At 45.4% G+C, this 20,384-nt stretch overlaps 1 protein-coding gene across 3 annotated transcripts; it reads left to right on the top strand.

Annotated features, from left to right (window-relative positions):
* Positions 1-3,615: 3,615 nt before the first annotated feature.
* LOC132835966 (forkhead box protein D2-like) lies at positions 3,616-16,507 on the top strand. Of its 3 annotated transcripts, XM_060855129.1 has the most exons (3): positions 3,616-3,665; positions 6,438-7,418; positions 11,278-11,452. In XM_060855129.1, exon 2 carries the CDS (start codon positions 6,461-6,463, stop codon positions 7,403-7,405), a length of 945 nt encoding a protein of 314 aa, XP_060711112.1. In that variant the 5' UTR covers positions 3,616-3,665; positions 6,438-6,460; the 3' UTR covers positions 7,406-7,418; positions 11,278-11,452. The 3 variants fall into 3 exon arrangements, with proteins under 3 accessions (XP_060711112.1, XP_060711113.1, XP_060711111.1); XM_060855130.1 differs by lacking the exons at positions 3,616-3,665; positions 11,278-11,452 and adding an exon at positions 16,454-16,507 and having other exon boundaries at positions 6,218-7,418; XM_060855128.1 differs by lacking the exon at positions 3,616-3,665 and having other exon boundaries at positions 6,218-7,418.
* Positions 16,508-20,384: the final 3,877 nt, after the last annotated feature.

Raw genomic sequence — 20,384 nt, 5'->3', positions numbered from 1 at the left:
ATATTTTGAATTAGGAAATTCACTGGAGCCTTTACTTACGGGACACATTCTCCGGTGAATTGTCGAGCAAGCACCACTTTTAGCAGAAGTGCTTTTTGAGTGATAATTAGGGTAATTGGTTTATCAGGGTGTTGGCCTGTGCATGAAACGTCAGTTCTCCTTCTCCTTTGATGCTGTCTGACCTGCTGCGCTTTTCCAGCAACACATTTTTAAGCTATGGAGGAACAATGCAAGAATGGGACTATTTGGATAGCTCTATCTAATGGCTAGTATCGTGCAATAGACTGAATGGCCTCTTTAAAAGCTTTGTCGTTCTATGATTGTTCAAATCCATTGAACGCCAATTCTTCACCACCTTTGGAATCACAGGGTTGGGTCAAAACTGTGGACCTCCCCCCCCCATCCCCCTCCCCCGTCTCTAGCAAGACTCAACACATGGCATACCTACCCCTCATGGGCTGCTGCGATTCCATGAGATAGATCACCACCATCTCAAGGGGCAGTTAGGGACAGCCCATGAAAGAAGCTTTTTTTAAGAGGTGGAAAATTTTGATTGGACAGGCAGTAAGGCTTTGCAAAGGTTTAGGACTTGCAAGGTTTGTGTTGAGATATTACCTCAGCACTTGAGTAATAATAGTGTTGTCATTCAATTAATTAACGGTGAAATATGTTAGTGAGGAAGAGAGTTGAGAGGATTAAATAAGAGAGAGATGGAATTGACAAGAGGCAGACCGTTTATGTGGAAAAATTTAAAGATTGTGGTAAAGTTTGATAGGGCAAAGAAGGAGACGGTGGTGAGGGGTTGATTAAACCTGGGAGTGGTGGTGGGCACAGGTATAAAATAACCCCTCATATATCCAAGAAGGAGTACACAACAGATGTTTACTCAGAGAGTGGTGGGAATGTGGAACCTGCTGCCAACAGGGAGAGATAGATAGGCATTAGGCCGAATTGGATAATCACGTGAGGGGAAATGAATGGAAAGGTACTTCAGTGAGGTCGAATAAAGAGAGCTGGGAGAAGTCTAGATTGTATCAGTGTGGACACAGAAACACACAAAATCGCAGGAGTAGGCCATTCAGCCCTTTTGAGACTGCTCCACCATTCGTCGTGCATCAGCTGGCTTGCTTTTGGGAGGCTTTTGCTTGACTATTACTGCAGATAATGTTCCCCAAAATCTGTGTTTGATTCCCACCGTGGCAGGTGGTGGAATTGGAATTCAATAAAAACTGAAATTAAGAATCTGCTGATGATTGTCAGGAAAATTCCACCCGGTTCACAAGTGTTTTTTAGGGAGGAAAACTGCCATCCTCCCTGGTCTGACCTATATGTGACTCCAGACACACAGAAATGTAATGATTTTTTAATGGCTCTCTGAGGTAATTAGGGATAGGCAATAAATTCTGGCCTAGCCAGTGACACCCACATCCAGGGAATAATTTTTAAAAGTATCCCATTCCCACTTTTCCCCATACCCTTGATTCCTTTAGCCCTGATAACTATATCTACCTCCTTCTTGAAAACATTCAGTGTTTTGCCTTGACTGTTTCCTGTCAGAGGTGAAGAAATTCCTCCTCATTTCAGTCCTAAATGGCCTACCCTGTATTCTTAAACTGTGAACCCCCAGTCATGGGAGAATATCCTTCCTGCATTTTTTTTTCTTAATCAAAACACTCCTGTTTATTTTCTCTTTTTTTTAACCCCAAGGTAAAGTCACCATTATCCTATCAGACTATGGCACTGCTGTCTCATTAGAGAGAGAGATAGATGACTGTGGTGGTTTAACCTGAGGGGTACAATGCCTGAGGTGATGGGAGAGGTTGAGTCTGTCATTGTAACCTCAGCTGATGTGGGAATTGAACCCGTACTCCTGTTGGTGCTCTATATGTGCAAGCCAGCTGTCCAACCAACAGAGCTAATCAACCAGCCCCCCTTCCTGCATTTATCTTTTTTTGTGTGTTTTTTTAATATCAGAAAACCAACATTTTTTTCTGAAGAGGAGGGAATCTCCTGTTGATCTTTTTTTTCTCTTTACCCCCACACTACCACCTAACTGCTTATTTTATCCCCAGCACCCATGGTGTGTGTGTGCAAGTGCGAGACGCAGTGAGAGACACAAAGTGCACAAATCTTTATTTAATTTCTACCACCAGGAAGAAAGGAAACGCCTGAGAGGCCAATGACAAGCATCACCCTTCACATCAAACCTTCCTGCATTTATTTATATTTTTTCTTTTTTTCTCTCTTTTTTCTTTTCTTTTTTTAAATTAACCCCCCCACACACACACACACTACTGTCTAACTGCGGTAGTGTTTATTTCCCCCAGCAACAATGGTGTGTGTGTGCAGGTGTGAGACACAGTGAGAGACACAAAGTGCACAAATCCTTATTTAATTTCCACCACCAGGAAGATAGGAAACACCCGAGTGGCCTGTGACAAGCAATGCCCTTCACATCAAACCTTCCTGCGTTTATCCTGTTAAAATTCTATAGGTTCCAATGAATGGTTAAACGGGGAAGGCTTATCAGAGCAGCAATTCCTCTGAGATTTGTCCGAAATGAAGCATTAAAGGGAAGGGAATTAATGTTTAAAATATATAATTATAATCCAGATTTATTTATTAATTCGTTTATTTTTTTAATCAGCTAACCATGGGGAGTTTTATTTTCTGAATTCAGTGAGATTGCTGGGTTTACACTTGCTGTTAACTTCCTGCTGCAAAAATCTCAACACGTTTTTTTTAAAATAGTTGCGTGGCTTTAACCATGGGAAGTTTATGTTGCAGAGCTCTCATACAGTCTTAGAGCTATACAGCAAGGTAACACACCCTTCCGCCCATGCGGACTACAATCCCCAAACTAAATTAGACCCACCTGCCTGCGCTTTCCAAATATTTCTTCTTGCACTATTGTACGTTGTAACTGTACACACATCCAGCCACCACATCCTCTGAAAGTCCATTCCACACACTAACCACTATTTTTTTAAAAAAAAAGTCCCAGAAGTCTCTTTTCAATTTGTATCCTCTCACCTTACAGTGTTGAAATCCCTCACTCCAGGGAAAAGACTTGATGTTCATCTTCTCGACACCCCTCCTGGCTTTATACAACCTCTATCAGGCCACCCTCAATGAAAACAAAAACTCCTCGCCTCTCTTTATAACTCAAAGTCTCTATTCCCGCAACATCCTGGTGACTCTCTCTCCGGTTTGATAGTATCTCATGCCACTTCGGAGGCACGTTTCGCGATTTGGTTAATTCGACTAAAATAGCAGCTTCGGTTGAATGGGGACTATCTAAAGTTGGGCATGGCTCTAGCCACGAGGCTAGGGGGGACGCTGAACAAGCTACACATTAAAAACAACAACAATGACAAATTAGAGATTGCAGGTGCCCTTTTGGGGATCTGAGACTGATTAAGGAATGTGAGATTTAAAGTTGGATTTCCCTCTATCATCAGGTGAGAGTTACTTCTTGTTTCCAGGGAATAAAATCTTCTGCCGCGCAGTTTATTTTAACAACCACGAGAATGTAAATAATAAACAAAAACACAAATAGCCAACAGCTATTATAACAAAATAGCGTTAACAGCCATGGGAGGAATGTCAATATTTCATCACTGGGAGCAAAGACAATCTCCACTCGGTCAGGAACAACAATGCCGGTACAATACCCGCAATGTTTCCCTCAGTCAGAAATGTATCACTGTGAAGGGAATTCTCTCTCTCTCTCTCTCTCTCTCTCGATTCACCCCTGCTCCGAACACGGATGGGAATGGAAAGCGGATGCATTGTCTGATGTCTGAGTCGCTTGCAGCCCAGAAAGCCTTAAATCTCTCCTTTCAGACGCTCATAAAGCAATACCTTCCCGGGCAATGTCAGAAACAAGTTAGAGGCTGAACGCGCGGACTGGAATTCGGACACAGATGTGCTCTAAGACTCGAACGTGCAGGCCAGTTTTCTGCTGGACTTACCCATTTAGGGACTGTACAGTCCTTTACCGTCACTGAAACTGAGACTCCAAGGGTAAAAGAGATTTTGCCGCGTGTGTATGTGTGTGTGTGTGTAAGTGTGTTTGTATGTGTGTATGTGTATGTGTGTGCGCGTGTGTATATGTGTGTGTATGTATGTGTGCGTGTGTGTATATGTGTAAGTGTGTGTATGAGAGTATGTGCATGTGTGTGTACGTGTGTGTGCATGTGTGTAAGTGCATGTATATATATGTGTGTATGCATGTGTATTTGTGTGTGTACCTGTGTGTATATGTGTGTGCGTGTGTATTTGTGTGTGTGTACCTGTGTGTATATATATATGTGTGTGTGTGCATGTGTATTTGTGTGTGTGTACCTGTGTGTATATATATGTGTGTGTGTGTGCATGTGTATTTGTGTGTGTACCTGAGTGTATATGTGTGTGCGTGTGTATTTGTGTGTGTGTGTACCTGTGTGTGTGCGTATATATATGTGTGTGTGTGTGTGTGTATGTATACCCCTGTCTGTTATCCAAGTCTGTCCATACAAGAACAACAGCTAGACTTACAAATCCCCCCAGTGGAGACGGGATACATAAAATATCTTTCCAGAAAATTATCTGTTCATTAAAACTGCATTTTGTTGCTTTTGAATGATTCAGTGTAGAATACGACACGCCGTTTGTATTTCAGCACGTGCTCATTTATATTCGATATGTTCGATTATTCGTAAGAATTTTATCCGTGAGGTATTTTGAAATCTCAAGACAAATCTTTTTTTAAAAAAATACAGGACGGGTTAGTTTTACGAAATGGCCACAAACGTTTTGTTTTTGAACGAATTTGAGGCGATGTGTTCCCATCAGTGAGTCATGTCAACGATGTTTTGTGCTGTCTGTCGGATCCCGCAGTTTAGCGAACACAAACTCCTCTCAAGTTTGACAATAGGAGCCTGTATTTTGTGACGGGGCCGAAGTCTCAGCAGAGGCGGCATCACATTCGAGTAGAAAGTCGGCGATCATTGCAACAGAAATACTGTGCCCAGTTATGGAGCAGACTAGGGTGTTGTTGGGGAGGGAGTGAGGCCAGTCATGTTGGAGGGAGGTGTGTTTGGGGGTGAGGCTGGGGGAGAAACAAAAGCGGCGCTAGGTCAACGCACTCATTCCAGAGAGGAAATGACCCAGTATTGGAGAAACGACTTTCCGTTCACACTGAGATGTCGCTTTAATTCCTCCTTTGAAAATCAAAAGGGCCCAATAGAATAGGAGCCGGAATGATGAGAAAAAGATCGAATTAATATTAAAATGTGTTCGCCGGGGCGAGGGAAGCGCTGGGGAATGTGGGGGTGGGTGGTGGGGATTAGAGAGATGGCTTACTTATATAACCGCAGTGGATGGGCCGAAGGGCCGTTGTCTCTAAAATCGCGACGTGAGGGGAAATTGGAAACTGAATTGTACGAGTTACCATAGAGAGAGAAACAGAGAGAGAGAGAGACAGAGACAGAGACAGAGAGAGGGAGAGAGAGACAGAGATAGAGAGAGACAGAGACAGCGATAGAGGGAGAGAGAGAGAGAGACAGAGAGAAAGAGAGGGGGGCGAGAGAGAGACAGAGACAGAGAGAGAGAGAGAGAGACAGAGAGAAAGAGAGGGGGGCGAGAGAGAGACAGAGACAGAGAGAGACAGAGACAGAGAGAGAGGGGGGGTAGAGAGAGAGAGACAGAGACAGAGAGACTGAGACAGACAGAGAGACAGAGAGAGAGACAGAGAGGGGGGGAAGAGAGAGAGACTGAGACAGACAGAAACAGAGAGAGACAGGGAGAGGGAGAGAAAGGGAGACAGAGAGAGACAGAGTGAGACATAGAGATAGACAGAGAGGGAGAGAGAGAGAGAGAGAGACAGGGCGAGACAGAGAGATGGAGAGAGAATGAGACGGAGAGGGAGAGAGGGCGAGACAGAGACAGAGTGAGACAGTGAGAGGAGTGGAGGGGATAGGTGGGGTATGAGCAGTGAAGGGACGGGATGGTCTTGCCCTTAATATTGGGACTCCAATGTTAAACAGCATCTGGTGGAGAGGGGCTAGTCTGGGCTATTAGTAACCGGGGTTTGGGCGGGGAAGAGGGCGGTTTATGCGTGTCACTTCAGCTCAGATCCCTGGCTCCAGGATTTCTCTGGGATTCAGTGCATTCCTCCCTGACGTCAGGGACCATTACAGAGAAGATTCGTGCGTTTAAAGGAGGAGAGGGCTTCTGTGTGTGTGTGTGTGTGTGTTATTTTGTGCAGCTCGGTCTAGATGGTTAAACACTGGCAATCTCCAGTGACCAAGGGAGGAGAAACGACAAAAAGGGACAAGGAAGCCAGGGAGAAAGCAGACAAAAGAAAGTTTTGAGCTCTTGGCTTGAAGAGAGAGGATTGAGAGAAGTTGGGTCTCCTTGATTCTCTCTCTCTCTCTCTCTCTGCCTTCATGTAGCCGCCGTGGCCGAGTAACCTGCGATGACTTTGGGGTCGGAGATGGCAGCGAGGCCGCTCGAGGTTGAGGAGCCGGACGTGGACGTGGTGGGTGAGGACAGCGAGCCGGCGCCCGGGCTCTGGCCGGAGGAGGAGCGGGGGACTGTCCGGGCGGCGGCGGCGGCGGCGGCGCACCCTGCCGGCGGCGGCTGGGAGGAGCAGATGCCACCGCCCAAGAAGCCGCCGGTGAAGCCTCCCTACTCCTACATCGCGCTGATCACCATGGCCATCCTGCAGAGCCCCAAGCAGCGGCTGACCCTGAGCGAGATCTGCGAGTTCATCAGCACCAGGTTCGCCTACTACAAAGAAAAATTCCCGGCCTGGCAGAACTCCATCCGCCACAACCTATCCCTCAATGACTGCTTCGTCAAGATGGCCAGGGAACCGGGCAACCCGGGCAAAGGCAATTACTGGACCCTGGACCCCAACTCCGCTGACATGTTCGACAACGGGAGCTTTCTGAGGCGGAGGAAGCGTTTTAAGCGGCAGTCCCACCTGGGAGTGTTGAGGGGTCATGCCCACCTCCACCCAGCCCTGAGCTACAGCCCCTACGGTTGCAGCGTCCAGTTCCCCAGCGCTGGCTACCCGCCTCTGACCTTCCAGCACCCCCACCCCTGCCCCCTGCCAACTCCAGGCCACCTCCTGCCCTCCCTGGCCGGCTTTCTCCACCAGGGGAGAGAGCTCGACCCCAAGTCGCTCGCCCCCCCGCTCAGCCCCCAGCCCATCAAAGTCGAGTCCACCTCGTCCCTGGCTGCCTTCTGCCTGGACAGCGCGTTGAGCGGCCCTGGCTCCCCTCCTGTGTACCCCACCCCGGTGATCTCCGCCATTGTCTCTCCCTCCCAGAGTCTGGTCGACGTGAACTGCACCCAAACACAGACGGGAGCGAAATTCGCCAGCAAACTCCTACAACTGCACAACTACCGTTACTGATGGTGGCGATCAGGTGAGGAAGGGGGAGGGGGAGGGGTGGTGTCTGATGTCCTGCAGAAACCTTACAAATATGCCCTTGAATCAACGTGCTCCAGTTTAGAGTGAAGGGCAGGAAATTGCAAATTGACAGTATTTTGATTAAAACTGATCCTTTTAAGGCTGTTACAACCCTGCTATATTTTCAATGACTGACCCGCGATTAATTCACACTCTGAATTCAATTTCATTTTTAAAGACCCGGACATCTCTGGAAATTCCCGGATTTGGGAATTTAGGCTAAATTTTATAGAATGCACTTGAGAAAGAAAATGTGCGTGTCTCTCAGTCTGGAAGCAAAGTGACCCAGTTTGACTGAGAACCGGTTTGAGTGAACACAGTAATTCGGCCAAAAATAAGAATTTTTGTTTTATAAATTGCAAGGGGGCAATTCTGCACATTAATCCCTCGTTTTAGTCCGTGTAAATATTGCCAAACTCCTCGCAAAACACTGTTCTAATAACTGTTGGCGGCCCTAACTAAACCATATCAAAATTCAGCTTTTCAAACTGTATTCAGTTGTATTTCTATTGTGTAATAGTCAGAACCAAGCGTTTCGCCAACAGTAATACTCTGATTTTCTCTCCTTCCCCATTTTAACGGCAAAATTAATTTGACATCCAAATTTTGGAATTTCCACCAAAACAAAACATTTCCACTTCCCCAGGGGATGCCTGTGGAATTTGGTTTATTTTACTCCAGACCATTTTGAAGATTTATCCCCGTTGCTAGTCATCACGTAACAATTAGGAACACCTTCGAGATAAGGTTAAGGCAATTTCCTAAGTGGTTTGTTCAGGGATGTTGTTAAACCCCTCTGGGGCAGGTGGGAATCGAACCTAAACTTCCCCAAATCAGAAGTAGGGACACCGCCAATGTACCACAGATGAGCGAGATTAATCGCTAACCTGACACGGTTTAGATAGAGATCTTGTTAGTTTTGTTTTTATTTTAAATTGGGTGTCACTGCCTGGCCGAGCACATACCGCCCCTCTCTGATTTTCCAGAGAATAATTAAGAGTCTGGAGTCACATAGAAACTAGGCTCAGTAAAAAAACGACAGATTGTCAGTGAACCAGATGGATTTTGAACGAAATCAATTGCATTAAAGTCAGATTTTCTTAAAACTGAATTTAACTGCCCCAAATGGAACTGGAACCCCACGGAGCATTAATCGGATTAACAGTACAATTGATGTTATCGCTAGGTACCGTCCCCCTAGTAAATTAAGGGGGGGGGGGGGAAATTAACAGTACAACTGATATTACCGCCAGTTACCGTCTCCCTAGTATGTTAAAGGGGGGGCTAATTGACAGCTTTTTCAGAGCTGGAATTCACACAACACCAAGTTACAGTCCAACAGGTTATAGCTCAACAAATTAAACCTTATTTAGACTATAATCTGGTGTTGTGTGAATTTTAACTTTGTACACCTCAGTCCAACACCGGTTTATTTCAGAGCTGCAGAGCGGCCGTGGATTATAGGCACCTCATTCCTCTGTCTATTTCATCATAGAGTCACACAGCACAGAAACAGACCCTTCGGCCCAACTCGTCCATGCTGACCAGATATCCCAAACTATAAACGAGTCCCACCTGCCTGCGCTTGACCCATATCCCTCCAAATGTTTCCTACTCATGTACTATGTCTGAAATCGCCTTTTTTTTTAATCCCGTTGGAGGCACTTTTAGACTCAGTAAAATGTGTGCCCGTGTGCGGGAGCAGTCTCACCGTGCGGGAGCGTCAGGGAATGGACTCATTAGCAAAACACTCAGACCCTTGGCTCCTTCAAACGAATGAGGGGCAGGCCGTTCGGCCTCTCGGGTCGGCTTTACCGGCCTCAACTCCGTCCCCCCCCCCCCCCCCGATTCTCCTTAATGTCTACAATCTCCGTCTACAAATACTCAAAGACCCTGCGTCCGCCGTTCACAGACTCACTCCCAACCTGTCTTCCCACAAACACACCATCTCCTCACCCCTGCCTTCACTGGCGAATCCTTTTATTGTAAACCATGCCCCCAATCCCTTTTGGTTCAGGTCTCTCTCCGGTAAAATGTGTATATAGTTCCCACTCGAACCTTTCAAATAACCTGAAACAGAAATCGGAAATTGCTGGTGAAACTCGGCAAGGTCTAGTACTAAGTGTGGAGAGAGAAAGCAGAGTTTTGGGTCCAGTGACCGCCCTGTTTTCTCTCTCTACAGATGCGGCCGGACCCTGCTGAGTTTCGCCAGCAATTTCCGTTTTAGGAACATTAGAATATAGGAAGATTGAAGCATTATAACACACGAATATTAGACATAGGGATATTAGATCATTGGAATAAAGGAACATTGGAATATAGGCAGATTGAAGCATTATAACAAATAAACTTTACTCAAAAGAAGATGAGAACATTGGAATAGATGAAGATAGAAGCATTATAACACATGAACCGTACTTAGAGGAACATTAGAACATAGGAATATAGGAAGGGTAGATCAGAGGAAGGAAGGCAGACCATTTAGCATCCCCCACCCCCACCCCCCACACAAACACCCCCACCCCCGAGTTTGTTTCGCAGTTGATTAGACCATTGTCTGATCTCTGACCCAACTCCAGACACCTGCAACAAAATATAAGTTGCTGGAGAAACTCAGCATCTTTGGAGAGGGAAAGCAGAGTTAATGGTCCGTGTCCAGTGACCATTCACCTGAAACTTCCCAACTCTTAAATGATCTGTCAGCTCTGACTGAAGCCGTTCTGACACACCAGCAGGGGTTTCTATCGAATTGCAGGCAGTGTGAATCAGTCTGTGTGTGTGTCTGTGTGTGTGTGTGTGTATGTCTGTATCCGTGTCTGTGTCTGTGTGCCTGTGTGTGTGTCTGTTGGTGTGTGTGTGTGTGTGTCTGTATCCGTGTCTCTGTGTGTCTATATGTGTGTGTCTGTTGGTGTGCGTCTGTGTGTGTGTATGTTTGTATCCGTGTCTCTGTGTGTATGTCTGTATGTGTGTGTCTGTTGGTGTGTGTGTCTGTTGGTGTGTGTCTGTATGTGTGTGTCTGTATGTGTGTATCTTTATGTGTGTATCTGTTGGTGTGTGTCTGTGTGTGTGTGTCTGTATCCGTGTCTGTGTGTGTCTGTATGTGTGTGTCTGTGTGTGTGTATGTGTTCGTGTGTGTGTGTTTTTTTTTGGGGGGGAGATGTAAAATCGGGAAGAGAAGGGGCGGCTGGTATTTCGGGACAAGTTACAAGTTAGGTTTCAGGACCACAGAGAGACAATGGGAGCAGGAAACTAAACCAACCCAAGAATGTAATAATATCCAGATTGCGTGGTACTAATGTGAGCTGAAAATAGTTCGATTTTTGTTTTTGTAAAATAATTGCCCCTGTCCAACAGTTTCCAGATTTTGCTTAATTATCGTTCCCAACCAACACACACACACTTCCACACAAATATCCTGGTATTTCACGGATAATCCTGGTACGTTACTATCTAGTCAGGTTTAGATATAACACCTATCTGCACAGCACCGCAGGCTAATTCGTCTTCCACAGGGCCGTTAATCTTTTATATCTTTTAGCGTTGTCCGTGGTCATAATGCAAAGAGATTAACGACGCCTCTCCCAGTGTCACAGGGGTGCAGATTAAAGTGGAAAATCTCAGTTTGTGACAATTGGTATTATGTGCGTTCCCGCGCATATGCTCGCTTAAATAGGGCACTATCGATGAATGCATAAGGTGATTGAAAGAATAGGGGGGATAACATCCTGAGGTTGCTGGCCAGCGAATGACGTGAACAGTTGTCAGTGAAATCCCGGACTGCAGTGTTTACGCCGGTGTGTGCCGTGCTTTTGCAGGTAATTGGGATATTCCCGAAGGCGAGAGCAGGCCCTGGAAATATTCGTTCAAGGAGTTTGTGGGGCCAGACTGGACGACAAAACCAAAAACATGAATGGTTTGGACTTACATCCAGACAGTCAGCAACCCCCTGTACATGAACCTGTGTAAATATTGTTGGTACAATGACAAATAAAGACATGTTTAATTATTGATCAAGACACAACCTGATAAATGTTTCTAAATTGACACAGTCCTGTATAAATTATTTGTGGAATGTTTTCACATTCTTGGCGTCACGTTTCTAGTTAAATGTATCAATTTTTTTTTGTTTGTGGGATGCGTTTTTTTCAGATGTAATTTTAAACATTTCATGGTAAAGGACCGCTTTCTCAAAACAAATCACAATCCGACTGTATTGACCACCCCTCTGGCCTCGCTCCCCACCTCTTGACGGCTGGAATTCGCTCGTGAAACCCAAGGAGTCTTGAGAGCCTTTCGCCTGAGTTCCTGCTCTCTCTCTCTCCCCTCTGTGTTGTCAGTTTTCCACCGAAACGCGAGGCTGTCGCTTTGTAGGGTGCACCAGTGTAGGAACCATGGGGCTCTCAGTTACCCAGTTATAATGTATTTTGTTAAGCGATTATGAGGGATGCAAATCCAGAGAGACAACCTCGCATTTCAGAAATTCTGTGCACTTTCAGTAATCCTGGGGACGGGTATCCTTGCTGCTCTACTGGTAGGACGATTTATTTTGGGTGAAATGCTCTATTTTTTTAAAAAAATGTAACCCTTGTGGTGTTTTAAACAGGGATGGATTGACAGCCTTTGTATCGCTGTTTTGGGGTATACAACACACGAAATGTGACCGATTGTAAAACCAGGGTTTTGTGAGTGCCTAAGACGATGGGAGTTTTCGATGTTTTCTCTGGCAGTGTTTAAAAAAAAACCCAATGGAAATCCATGTTCCAGGCGGTAGTGATCATCACTCGACCCACACTGTTTAACCTCCGGCCCCATTTTTATCCCTGGGTATTTGAACAGTTGTGTCACGACTGGACACAGAGTTGAAAGGCCACTTTGCAGTAACGCTGCTTAATTCGGAACAATAACAGAAATTGCTGAACAAACCCCCAGTCTCCGTGGACGGGGAGTGGGGAGACTGCGGTGACCCTTTCAGACTGTACTTTTCTTTGGGGGTGGGAGCCTTAAACTCCAGCATTCGCAGCTCTCTGCGTGATTAATTAATTGAATGTACCACCTTATTGATCCAACTCAATGAAAACTTCAACTCGAGCCGGTGAGCCGAGTTGTGCATTTTGTTTTAACGAGGAATGATTCAAGAGAGGAAAAAGACGCGTGTTTCGCTTCCTTGCGTTTTTATTTTAAATGGTGCATTTATTTTAAATTTTAAATTTTTCTCTTTTGTTAATTTCAGCCAACTAAATTGTCTAGCAGTAGAAATGTGGGGTTAGCATAATATTTCAAAACAGCCGCATACACTGCAGTGTGTCCTGGCGAGAGGAGATTGTTACCAAAACACATTTACAAAGGGAGACAGACTTATTTAAATTATTAATTTGATGCCTCTTGTATGTTTACAAAGTTTCCATCTGATCTGGCAGAAGTGAACTCAGGGTGTGATTATTTCCCTAATAAACTGTCCGGAACTGGCGTGTGACATTTGGTTTGAGAGAGAGAGAGAGTGGTCAGAGGAGGAGGCAATGGTTTGTGTGTGTGTGTTTATGTGAGTTTGGGGGGGGGGGGTGGTGGAATGGAGTGGTCTGAGGAAAGGAAGGCTCCCTTTTTGAGTCGAAAGTGGAGAGGGTTCCGAGCGACCCCAAACTCTCGTCCTCCCCCCTCCCCCGACTCCAGCCCATCCGTCAACCTCACGCTGAGAGTGGCGAAGATTTGCAAAGTCTGAGAGCCGCTGTAATTGCAACGTGGCCTCTCACTGCACAGCATCCCACCCCGTGCTTAGTTTTCCTTGATGCTGTCACCCTCAGGTTTTCCAACCACCCATCCCCACCCCTCCTCCCTTCCCATCTTTCTCTCTGTCTCTGCACCCCCCAACATACACACACACACCCCAACACACACACCCATACACACACACCCACACAAACACACACACACACACACACCCACACACTCACACCCCCACACACACACACACCCCAACACACACACACACCCCAACACACACACCCCAACACACACACCCATACACACACACCCACACAAACACACACACACACGCACCAACACATACACACACACCCCCACACACCCACACCCTCGCACACCCCCCACACACCCACACACACACACACCCATACACACACACACACCAACACATACACACACACCCACTCACACACACCCACACAAACACACACACACACCAACACATACACACACGCACCCACACCCCCGCACACCCACATACCCACCCACACACACACACCCACCCACACATCCACACCCACACACACATAGACACACACACGCACCCACACAGACACACACTCACACACACACACACACACACACACACACACACACACACCTGTCCGTGGTTGCATTTGTGAGACCCATTTTAAGCCAGGCTCAGGGACATGGAGTCACAGAGATGTACAGCACGGACGCAGACTCCTTCCATCCAACTCTGTCAGATATCCTAAATTAATCTAGTCCTATTTGCCAGCACTTGGTCCACACCCCTCTAAACCCTTCCTATTCATGTACCCATCCAGATGCATTCACAATACTGCACCAGCCTCTACCGCTGCCTCTTGGGCTCTGGATGCCTGGGCTTCAGTTTGGTCACATCTGCATCTTCCTGATGAGGGGCTTTTGCTCCTCGGATGCTGCCTGACCTGCTGTGCTTTTCCAGCACCCCTCTAATCTTGACTGTGATCTGCAGGCCTTACTATCGCCACATCTGCACATCTCCAGTCGGCCAGAGATGAATGGGAGCGATACGTTCCCCCTTTCCCTCTCTCCCCCCTCCCCTCCCCCCCCAGTCCCATTTCAGAGACCCCATTGGGCAACACAGTACAATTAATCTCACTTCCCTTAACTCAAGGCAACTAGATGGTTATGGTACAAAGCGTTCTATTAGTGACTCTGGACCACTGGCCCAATGACATGGCTAATACGCTACAGCTTACCCTGCCCTGAGGTGTATATTATGCTCCAAGTGGGGCTTGAACGTGGATCTTCTGGACCAGACGTAGGGACCCTTCAAGCTATTTCTGGTTAATACCATCTGATGCCCCTTTGCTTCAATCCACATCCAGCTCAATATCATTTGCTCCAGTCTTGGTGTGTCTCCCTGTTTGTCTCACATCCAGCTACCCACTGAATTACCACAGCCGCTGTGGTAGGAGATAGGTGACATTGTAGAGATAATGTCACTTGACTAGCAATCCTCAAAGGGGCCAGGCTGATGGCCCAGTGGTGCAGGTTCAAATCCAATCAGAACAGTGAGTAGAATTCAGTTTAAATTCATAGGAGTTAAAAGCTAGCCTCAATAATGCTGACTATGGAACAAGCATTGATTGATGCAAGAATGCATATTGAGGGGACAAACCTGCCATAACGTGACTCCAGACCTACAGCAATAATATTGATACCTACGCATGTTGTAACTGAAGGCACGGTCACGGGTTAAAATCCATGCTGATCTGGAGGCCAGAACTTGTGCAATGCAGAGATTGCAGATGGTTATGGGGCTGAAGGAAGTTACAGAGATGGTACAGGTGAGGCTATGGAGAGATTTTATGGATGAGCATTTATAAATTACAATGCTGCTGCAACTGGTGTAAGTCAGAGAGCACAGGGATGAATGGGAATTTAAAACAAAAATTGCCCATGGGATGGAGGTATCCTTGTCTAGTTCATGTTTATTACCTAATCCTAGTTGCCTGTTGAATTTGGTGATGAGCTGCTGTATTGAATCATGCCAGTCCTTGAGGTGTAGGAGCACTTCCAGTGCTGCGAAGGAGGGAGTTTCTGTGCTTTCACCTAGTCACACTGAAGGGGCAGTGATATAGTTCCAAGTCAGGATGGTGGGGGAACCTGAGGGTAGTGATATTTCCCATGTATCTGTCACCCTTGTCTTTTTGGATAGTAGAGATCGTGGGTGTGGAAGGTGTTGAAGGAAGATTAGTGAGTGGCTGCAGTTCCTCCTGTGGGTGGGGCACACTGAGCTTCGGAGTTGAAGGGGGTGACGGTTGAAGGAAGTAGATGGGTTACCAATTGTTCTGGACGGTGTTGAGTTAGAACATGAGTAGCAGAACTTTGGATGAGCACAAGTTAAATGGAAACAAATTCGATCTAATTTTCTATCCATATATGTGACCTATCTTTAACCTGCATCTGTAACATCCAGGTTACCCGTATAACATAACTTCTGCCTCTAAAAGGGACAGGTGGGACCTGATGCAACATGGCATCCAAAAAGTTAACCCTTTCAGAGCCCGAAGAACCTGCTTCTATTTTTCCACCAGGATTAGACATACAGAGACCTCTTAGCTATATCAAAATGTCTGTTTGATTCTCAGTGCAGTTTCCCTGGCTTCACTATACATTCACAGATAAGAATAGGGTGTCCAATATATATGCACAAATTGCATATTGCAAAGGAAGAATTGTTCTGATTTGAACAATCTAAGAGGTACCATTTTGACTCAGCCTGGCAGGTGGGAAAACCCATATGTGAGTGATTATTACACTCCACCCAATGGTGGGGGGGGGTTGGGGGAAGGGCTGGGAGATGCCAGTGTAAACCTATCCTGGCAGTTGAATAACTGACAGAATTGGATGCCAAGTTACTCCTTCCGATTTCATTCCCTATTGACACCAATGAGAAATGCTGAGGAGAATCAGTGTTCAATCAACCCTTTGGGTTACCCACTGGGCACATTTGGTTAAAATGTCTCTCTTGGATTGCGAGTGACTAGTCCTGAATTCATGTCACCACTTCCCTCAATTAGCGCTTTAATCTAAAACAGTAAGGTGAGTTTCGGAAAACAGCAACCGCGGGTTATGTAAAGAAATAAACATCTTGCATTTTTGGCCGATTGGATTTAACATTTTGACAGATTGTCTGAAGTGAATGAAGGTTAAAGGTCAGTGGTGAAGCGAGTGTCAAATCACAATGTAGAAATCTCTCACTGTCTTCCTGTTTCCCAGGAATTGGTACCCGTTGCACCCAATGACCATGACTTCACTGGAAGATTACCAACAGGCAGAAAGGCCAGTCTCAGAGGCGATGGCAGCAATGTGGTTATATAACTGGATGAGTAAACCAGAGGCTTGAATTAATGATCCAGGGGATGGGAGCTAAATACCACCACCGCATCCAGGGAATTTACAAACATTTAATCAAATAAATCTGGAATTTAAAAAAAAAAGTCCCAATAATGGTGACCACAAAACTACTGAATTGTCATAAAAAAACCATCTGTTTCACTCATGCCCTTTTAGGGATGGAAATCTGCTATCCTTACCCAGTCTGAATTAGATGTGACTCCAGGCCCACACTCGTCTTCTTGAACTGCCATCGAAATGGCGAAACAAGCTGTTTAGTTCCAAACAGATGGATAATAAATATTTATCTCATCTGAGATGCCCCACATGTTGTGAATTAGGATTTTTTAAAAAAGTGTCTATCTCTGGCACTTCTCTCTCTCTCTCTCTCTCTCCCTTTCTCTCTCTCTCTCATGTCTCAATATCTCTCCTACCTCAGCTTCTGCATTCCGGTCATTCTCAGTTTCAATATCTCTGCAACTCAACATCTTAGGTGAAAGTGAGGACTGCAGATGCTGGAGATCAGAGCCGAGAGCGTGGTGCTGGAAAAGCGCAGCAGGTCAGGCAGCATCCGAGGAGCAGGAGAATCGATGTTTCCGGCAAAAGCCCTTCATCAGGAATGACTCCCCCTGCTCCTCGGATGCTGCCTGGCCTATTGCGTTTTTCCAGGACCACATTCTCAACTCAACATCTTACCTTCTTTCTTTATCTTGTTCTCCACTTCTTCCTCTGTTAATGAATTTGTCCATCTTTTTTTGATCACGTGTCACATTCCCTATCTCAGTTTCTCTCTCTCTCTCTCTCCCTCTTCTAATTTCCTTTTTTTGTTTCTCATTTCAATTCCTTCTGTCTGTAAAAGTCTTGATGCTGTTACGGTGAGGAGCTTATCTCAGTGCTCCCTCTTGAATAGGTCATAGAGTATGGAAACAGACCCTTCGGTCCAACAAGCCCATGCTGACCATAATCCCCAACTAAACTAGTCCCAGCTGCCTGCTCCTGGCCCACATCCCTTCAAACATTTCCCATTCATGTATTTATCTAAATGCCTTCTGAATCTTGTTAATTGTAACCGCATCGACCATGTCCTCAGCAAATTCTTTCCACACACAATCCACCCTCTGCATAAACAATTTGCTCCATCATGTCTTTTTGTAAATTTCTGTCCTCTCACCTTAAAAACGTGAACCCTATTGTTGAAATCCCCCATCCTTGGGAAAAGACACCTACCACTAACTCTATCTATACCCTCATTATTTAATAAACCTCTATAAGGTCGTCTCTCCAGTGAAAGAAGTCCCAGCCTATCCAGCCTTTCCTTATAACTCAAACCTTCCACATCCGGCCACATCCTGCTCAATCTCTGCTGAACCCTAAGATGAGATCTATCACAAGGATATCAGAAAGAAGAAAGTTTGATTTCAAGAGAGAGAATTACAATCATGCCTGTGTATGAACTTGAGCTGCAATGCTCCAATCACAGATTCTGCAGTGCCATCCTCACATAGAGGGCTTGCGTTTTAAAGCAATGGGTGCTTTGGCTCTATTGTCGGACAGCATTAATGTGGAACAGATCTGAATGAGTGAGTGGGCTGACCCCACTCAGAGGGATGCCTTAACCCTCTATCAGCAACGTGCACCAAATGAAAGCTGCATTGTACAAATGAGCAACAAGAGAAGGCCACTCGGCCCTCCCAGACCATTCAATAAGATTGCGGTTGCTCTGATATCAACTTCAACACTACATTCTGACATACCCCCAGTAATTATCGATCCACTTGGGAATCAAGAATTCAACTATCGCTACCCTAAAAATATTCAAAGATGCTGCATCCGCTGTTCTTTGAGAAAGGGAATTACGCAGACTCAGTACACTCTGAGAGAATTATACTTTCCTAATCTCTGTTTTAAATGGAAATCCCCTTATTTTTAAACTTTGATCCCTGGTTCTCGATTCTTTATTCATTTCAAAGCTATGCTGCACTCATAAAAATCATCTTCGTGCACACACATAGTCACAAACACAGCTCAGCTCTGTGAAGTAGCGCATCAAGGATACAAAACCATTGGAGTTTCACTCTATCCAACAAACCAAAGACAGCTCTTACACACACAAGACTACATTTCTATGCACCGAAAGTAGGAATTGCTGGGAATCGCAGTGAATCAGGCGGCATCCATGGAGAGAGAGAGAGAGAATGTTTGAAGGGATATGGGCCAGGAGCAGGTAGGTGGGACTAGTTTAGTTGGGGATTATGGTCAGCACGGACTGGTTGGACCGAAGGGTCTGTTTCCGTGCTGTATGACTCAAGTCTAGATCACTCTTCATCACCGGCTGTGATGAGGCGTCATCTCGACTTGGGTACCAATTATCTGCAATAATTTAATTGTATATTTACATGAGTTTGAGGCACTGTGAGGGTCCAATAACTAAATGGGCCCCCATTTAACCTTCAGCAGAAAGACCTCAGATGGTGGTCTTTCCCCACTGCCCTTTGGCAGCAGCTGCCCCAAGCTTTAGTGCGACCCTCAGCCCTAATTCTAGTTTCTCTCACAAGAGGAAACATCCCCTCCACAAGACCTGGTCAAGTCTGGAGGGAGTTTTCTATGGTCTATATGTGCAGCACACCTCCACGATACAGTCAATAGAGTCGTGGAGATGTACAGCTTGGAAACAGACCCTTCGGTCCAACCCGTCCATGCCGACCAGATATCCCAAACCAATCTAGTCCCACCTGCCAGCACCCAGCCCACATCCCTCCAAACCCTTCCTATTCATATACCCATCCAAATGCCTCTTAAATGTTGCAATTGTACCAGACCCCACCACATCCTCTGGCAGCTCATTCCATACACGTACCACCCTCTGTGTGAAAACATTACCCCGAGAGTGTCATTTATTTTTTGTGAGGTATCTTTCTTATGAAACTCGTAACAACAAAGGAAGACAACATCAGCGCACAGAGCAATGACTAGCATTAAACACTGCAAAAGCCTTGTACACATTTTAAACATGTGCACGCAGTGATATGCAGGGAAAATATATCCAACTGGACAACAATGGGCATTTGCTGTAGGGTGTTGTGGGAGTGGAAACAATATTAAATCAGTACAATCTTTTTGTCTTGTTTCTTTAAGTATTCGTACACCACCCAGATGTATATTCACATTTATATGTGGGTACAAAATGGCATATATATCCCACACATATACATGCACTTGTGTATGAATATATATGGACATGTAGATCATACACTGATATATACACCTACAAATTACATCCAGATATATGTAGCCATGTGCACATATATATATACAGTACACAAATAAACACACACACATGTTTGTATACACATACACACATGAATATATAGACATATGTATTCGCAAACACTAATATGCCTGTGTATAATGCATATGTACACATAATGTGCATATACATCAATCATATACATACGTACATATATACATATGTACATGCAAATAGTTCTGCACAAAAGCATGTTTACACACGCACACACATATATTACATACACCATACAAACACACACAGACACAAATATATGTAATGGGACAAAGGCAGAAAGTTCTGGAGAAACTGAACAGGTCTGGCAGCACCTGAATGTGTGTGTGTAAGAGAGAGAGCGAGAGAGAGAGAGAGAGAGAAACAGAGCTACGATTTGGGGCCCAATATGACCCTCCTTCAGAGTCCAATTGTGTGTGATTGTAAGGAGGAGAAAGGAGGCGGTCTAAACCATTGAGCGTTTATTAGGGTGTGTATGTCTCGTCACTTCCCTCAAGGCTGACGTTTTAAATT

Source organism: Hemiscyllium ocellatum, chromosome 45 (assembly GCF_020745735.1).
Source record: "Hemiscyllium ocellatum isolate sHemOce1 chromosome 45, sHemOce1.pat.X.cur, whole genome shotgun sequence".
NCBI lineage: Eukaryota > Metazoa > Chordata > Chondrichthyes > Orectolobiformes > Hemiscylliidae > Hemiscyllium > Hemiscyllium ocellatum.
Note: the sequence above shows the minus strand (reverse complement) of the source record. Positions and strands in the feature narration are given on the sequence as shown.

Bases quoted from the DNA above. Each gene is read 5' to 3' on its own strand.
- LOC132835966 (XM_060855130.1), top strand. From the start codon at position 6,461: ATGACTTTGGGGTCGGAGATGGCAGCGAGGCCGCTCGAGGTTGAGGAG.